Source organism: Solanum verrucosum, unplaced genomic scaffold (genome assembly GCF_900185275.1).
Source record: "Solanum verrucosum unplaced genomic scaffold, falcon-dt-bn FXZP01000305.1, whole genome shotgun sequence".
NCBI lineage: Eukaryota > Viridiplantae > Streptophyta > Magnoliopsida > Solanales > Solanaceae > Solanum > Solanum verrucosum.
The window spans coordinates 954,711-961,047 of NW_026019908.1; the positions used below are offsets into that span (position 1 = coordinate 954,711).

General features: G+C 38.4%; 1 protein-coding gene across 1 annotated transcript; it reads right to left on the reverse strand.

Annotated features, from left to right (window-relative positions):
* Positions 1-5,391: 5,391 nt before the first annotated feature.
* On the reverse strand, positions 5,392-6,035 carry LOC125821647 (uncharacterized). The gene is made up of 2 exons (XM_049501055.1): positions 5,677-6,035; positions 5,392-5,506 (listed from the first exon to the last, which is right to left on the reverse strand). The coding sequence occupies exons 1-2, from the start codon at positions 6,033-6,035 to the stop codon at positions 5,392-5,394; spliced, it is 474 nt and encodes a 157-aa protein (XP_049357012.1).
* Positions 6,036-6,337: the final 302 nt, after the last annotated feature.

Consider the following 6,337-nt stretch of genomic DNA (forward strand, 5'->3'; position numbering starts at 1 on the left):
AACTTTCGAGAAATCCGGTTAATCTTTTTGCAACCCACAAAGAATCGAGAAGAAAGAAAAATATATATCCAAAGTGTATGTTTCTGGAGATCTTTTACAGCTTTGGGAAATTTTTCTATCTGCTTTTCCTAAAAAATTTCTTCCCCCCTCTCCAATAAGAATAAGACCATTTAAAGGGGAAAAATTCTGGTTCGGATTTTTTTGGGGGAAAGGGATAAAATATCAGATTCAAAGGCCAAATTAAAAATTTAAAACTCCAAAACCTTTCACCCTTCCGGCTAAACACCTTTTTCTTTGAGGTTTTGACTCATTTCGGAAGGGGAAAGTGAGACAGACGCGTGCTTTCTTTCTTGTTGTTGCCACATTAATGGGGACAGGGACGTCTGAAGAAGAAGCCAAGGGAAAGCAGAGTACTGCTCTTTCACGCGTCTGGAATTGCTGTATTTTGACGTTGTAGCTTCTGGGTTTTGCGTCTGGTCACACGAAGAAGAAGAAAAAATGCAGTGGGGTCGGGTCGACTTGGTGGAATCGGGTTGGGCGGTGTTATCGATTGGAGAAAAAGGACGATAGGTTGATTTAAGTGTTGGCTTGCCGATTGGTACTGCTGTACATTATATGTATTATATGCATTTGATGCTTATTTTGGAATGGGTCGGTTCAATTGGAAACTAAAGGAGAAAGAGGGAATCTGTGGGGTTATGAATTGGTGGGCTGGAAAATTGCAGAAGGCCCAAAATCAGTCATTTAATGGGTTGGAAATAACATGTTAGCTTTTGGCCAAAATTGTAATAAAATTAATTAACAATTTAACCAACAAATTAAAGAGGTAACCAAAAGAATTATTTTTAGAAGATTCGGCTAGAATTCATATAAGATAAATTAACATAATTAATTTACGAGCTCTTTAATCCTAACAAAACAAAAATAATTAACTTACTTGTGAAATAATTGATTTGGAAATATAAACTAATATTAAATGAGCTAATTAATAAAACACTTAGAAAGTAAAATCCTTTTCTTTTTTTTTTGAAATGATTTTTTGAATGTTCGCAGGAAATGTAACAAGTACATACAAAATTTATATAAAAAACATATATGTCATTTTAACATGACTAAAATTGCTTCAAAAAAAAATATATATCTTTTTTTTGAATTTTTTTGTAAAACTAATTAATTCAAATCATTGAAAATTAAGAAGCTCGAAAGTTAATTCTTATCGGGGATGGTCAAAATTAGGTGTCAACAACTGTCCCTCGTTTTACTAGTATTGATGTGAGAAATCCGAGGAAAATGAAATTGACTAATCCAATTTTGACTGACCACATCCTCATCTTTCGGAAAAGGGATTTGGTATGGACTTGAGGAGTTATGGCTGAACCCCGAAAATGGGTTTACTACATATCTCAGGCTATATGAGAATTCAGGTCACTTGTAGTTCGATACGCTTGATTTCACGCACGATTTTGAAAGAATTCAAAGTCATCCCGAGACCGAATTATGAAGGGACCGGAATGCTTGAGAATAAAATTTAAGAGCGAATGTTGGAATACAGCCGAGTTTCAACATCGATTCTGCCTACATATCCCTCAACCCAAGGAATCAGGCTGCTTGTAGTTCGACTCGATCGATTGGAAAATAGATCTATTATGCAAGATAACCTTTGTTCAGGAAGAGTGAAAAATGAGTCGAGTATGAAAAGGAGGCTTGCAACCTCTTAGTCATGAATGTGGTGCACTTCACACCCATAATTAAGAACTTACACGGACATAATTTCTAAGGCTCTTGGTGCATTGTCACTCAGATTGGAAAACTGCTTCCGGTGAACCCAAAAATTTTCGAATGTAAAATAAGAACTGATAAATCTAAGAAAAACCCACATGCCTTCTGATAGGGGTGTGGTTTGATTGTGGTGGAAGTCGCTCCTCTGCTCGCATCCTAAGAGTTTGACACACCTCTTTGGACTATGTCCCAGTTCGCTGTTAAGAAAAGTTTCACGTTGTGCTGCATCCTTTTTGATGTCGTCCGCACCTGTGGTTTGTTTTGGAAGATTCATCCTTTCGGATGTTCTCGACAAAGACTGAGATAAAACTCATTAGCATAAAAAATGCAATTTAAATGGGAGACAGTGTCTTTTACCGTGTTGTCACTTAATTGTTCTCCTTGAATATTTGACGTCAACTCTATCGGGTTTGACGTGAAGCAAATAAAGTTTGTGCCTCATATTTGCAATATAATTTTTAATGTACTCTTCCTTTGATATCAAAGTAATAAAATAGGATGTGTAATATATTGACGGTTCTCTTGATTTCGTTGTTTTTTTGCAAAAAAAATGATGCAGTTGATGTTGATTTTTTTTTGTGATGGGTAAATCTTTCCCTTGCGATGCATAAATTCATTTTCCGCGATGCATGAATCCTTTTTCTCGTGATGCATGACTCTTTTTCCCGCGATGCATGAATCTCTTTTCTCGCGATGCATGAATCTTTTCTCTTGCTATGCATGGTTCTTTGTTCTTGCTACGCATAAATCTTTTTCTCGTGATTCATGACTTCTTTCCCGCGATGCATGAGTTTTTTCTCTGTGATGCATGACTTTTTTTCGCGATGCATGAATCTCTTTTCTCGCGATGCATGAATCTTCTCTTGCAATGCATGAATCTTTTTTCTCGTGATGCATGACTTTTCTCTTGTAATGCATGGTTTCTTCTTCTTGCTATGCATAAATCTCTTTCCAGCAATGAATGACTTCTTTTCCGCGATGCATGAATCATTCTCTTGCTATGCATGAATCTCTTTCCCGCAATGCATGACTTCTTTTCCGCGATGCATGATTCCTTCTCTTGTTATGCATGAATCTCTTTCCCGCGATGCATGACTTTTCTCTTGCCATGCTAATTTCTTCTTCTCGTGATGCATGACTTTTCCGCGATGCATGAATCTTTTCTCTTGCTATGCATGATTTCTTTCTCTTGCAATGCATGAATCTTTTCCCGTGATGCATGATTCTTTTTATGATGCCTCCCTGATACCGAACGAAGATGATGCTTCACCCAACAACATAGGTGATCTTCTGGGTATCTCTTGGACGACGATATCGTCTCAATCGACAATATAAATAAAAATGACCATCGGAGTAGTGGTATCATCTCTTTTGACAATACGATATAAATGACTCTTCGGGTAGTAATATCGCCTCAATCGACAATATAAATAAAAATGACCTTCGGCGTAGTGGTATCGTCTCATTTGACAATACGATATAAATAACCTTCAGGGTAGGAAGATTATCATATCTGATAATATAATGCAGATAAATGTCTTCCAGATATCTTTAGTTACTGGAAAATAAATAAAATTTCTCTCTTCGAGGTTTTTATTTGTCACCACACTGAACATAATCGTATGGCCATTATGGATTTCGCCTTGTTAGGAATTGAATGAAATGATGTTATTCATATTCCCGAGTCCTTGATGTAAGAAACATAAAGTATTTCCTGCATCCACAGAAAAATTGTCAATTTTTGGGAGCTCCTCGCCCTTTTGACTTCTCCATATTCATTTAATGGAAGAATATGCTGATTTTGGGGAAACCTATAGACCTGCATCCACAGAAAAATTGTTAGTTTAAAAATGAACTGATCTGTGTTGATCTCTTCGACTGTCTGCTCCTTGTGTTGCTATCTCCGGTTGATTTTTCTGATCTCCCGCTTCTTGATAGATAAGACAAAACATTTTTATGCGAAATGATTGATGCATGAAAGACGGTTTTTAAGGGAAATAAATTTTCAAAAATATAAATTTTAGAAAAGATCAGTGCCAAGTGTCATGTCACGTCAAGCTTAATGAATGCCATTTGGAGTTGATGTTTCGAGATCTATCTGATTACTTGTTGGGAAGTATTCAAAGTTGTTCTAAACTGTCGATGAACCTTGTTGAAATTTTAAGGCCATCTCAAAATTTCTGTCCCAGTTAACTGTCTTGGCTTATCTTTAATCGTTGGTGAGCAAATCACAGAATTTTTGAGATATTCTCAAAAATTCTGTCCCAATTGCAAATCTCAAAGTGACTTCAGTCTTGACTTTGTTGGGAAGACTTCTTCTCGAGAATTTTTGAGTCCCTCTCAAAAATTCTGTCACAGTTTCTATTGTAAAGAGAAATAGAAATCTTTATGGGAAATATGACCGAGACCTTGTGGCGCCTACGTATCCCGTTGAGGCAGGAATCAGGTCAAACGTAGTTCCCCTTCAGTGATTAACAAAATAAGAAATTTACAAAGAAACCGATCGAGCCCGACATAGGCCGCCTACGTATCTCATTCTTGAGAATTCAGGTCAGACGTAGTTCATTTCAAGAGGGATAAAATTCTAAACATAGGCGATTACAAGAAAATATGACGATTACAAGGAAATGACAGAAATACAAACTGAAACTTCACACGTAGTATCTCTTGACAGCATCTGAGTTGATCGGTTTCGGTCATTCGGTGCCATCCATCTCCGACAGGACTAAGGCACCTCCAGATAACACTTTGCGAACCAAGTAGGGTCCTTGTCAATTTGGTGCAAATTTCCCTTTATATTCATCCTGGTGAGGGAAAATACGTTTGAGAATCAACTAACCAACCTCAAACATTCTGGCTCTTACTTTCTTGTGGAAAGCACGAATCATTCTCTGTCGATACAACTGACCATGACAAATAGTGACCATTCTCTTCTCATCAATCAATGTTAACTGATCGATCCGTTTGCGAACCCATTCAGCATCATTCAATTCAGCTTCTTGGATGATTCTCAAGGAGGGTATTTCGACTTCGGCAGGTATAACTGCTTCTGTTCCATATACTAGCAAATATGGAGTAGCTCCAACTGATGTTCTGACAGTCGTTCGGTAACCCAACAAACCATATGGCAACATTTCGTGCCAACCTCTGCGATTATCAATCATTTTTCTCAAAATCTTCTTTATGTTCTTGTTGGCGGCTTCTACGACTCCATTCATTTGGGGACGATAAAAGATTGAGTTTCGGTGGGTAATCTTGAATTGTTCACATATCTCTCTCATCAAGTGACTGTTGAGATTCGCTCCATTATCAGTAATGATGGATTCTGGCACTCCAAACCTACATATCAAATTGTTGCGAACAAAATCAGCTACAACTTTCTTGGTGACCGACTTATACGAAGCTGCTTCCACCCACTTGGTGAAGTAGTCAATGGCAACCAAAATGAATTTGTGTCCGTTAGAGGCGACTGGCTATATCGGACCAATGACATTCATGCCCCAAGCTACAAAAGGGCAAGGTGAACTCATAGCATTAAGTTCGTGAGGCGGCACTCGAATCAAATCACCATGCACTTGACATTTATGACATTTTTGCACAAACTTGAAACAATCATGTTCCATAGTCATCCAAAAGTAGCCGGCTCGGAGGATCTTTCTTGCCAAAGTGAGCCCATTCATATGAGTACCACAAACTCTGGCATGTATCTGTTCCAGAAGCTTTGCAGCTTCATCAGCATCGACGCATCTGAGAAGACCTAAATCTGGAGTCCTCCTGTAAAGGATTTCCCCACTTGCAAAGAAATTGAGGGCCATGCGGCGTATCGACTTCTTTTGGTTGAACGTTGCATTCTCAGGATAAGTCATGTCCTCTAAATACTTCTTGATGTCAAAATACCAGGGCAAACCATATGGTTCCGGTTCAACATGCGAACAATGGACAGGCTGCTCTTTTACCTCTATATCCACTGGATCGATATAACTTGTATCTAGATGTTTAATCATTGAGGCGATGGTGGCAAGAGCATCGGCTAACTCGTTTTGTGTTCTGGGAGTGTGTCTGAACTCAATTTTGCGGAATCTTTTACACAAATTCTGTATATACTGCACGTATGGTGTGATCTTTGGGTTCTTCACGGCCCATTCTCCTTGAACCTGATGAATCAATAAATCTGAATCTCCAATAACCAAAAGCTCATGAACATTCATGTCGATGGCCATCTTCAAACCAAGGATACAAGCTTCATACTCAGCCATATTGTTCGTGCAATTAAATCAGAGTTTAGCCGCCATAGGGTAGTGTTGACCAGATTCTGACACTAAGACCGCTCCGATACCTTTCCCTTGGTGATTTGCCGCTCCATCAAAGAATACTCTCCAACCAGGGTAGGCTTCAGAAATATCTTCACCCACAAATGAAACTTTCTCGTCAGGAAAATAGGTCTTGAGCGGTTCATACTCCTCATCAACTGGATTCTCTGCAAGATGATCGGCCAAGGCTAGTGCTTTTATCGCCTTTTGAGTCACATACACAATGTCAAACTCACTCAAAAGCATTT

What these genes read in the sequence shown, in the direction of transcription:
- LOC125821647 (XM_049501055.1), bottom strand. Translation starts at nt 6,035, where the DNA reads ATGGCTGAGTATGAAGCTTGTATCCTTGGTTTGAAGATGGCCATCGAC. An exon ending in GAACCATATGGTTTGCCCTG is followed by an intron (nt 5,507 to 5,676) that starts GTATTTTGACAT and finishes ATGCTGATGAAG; the next exon opens with CTGCAAAGCTTCTGGAACAG.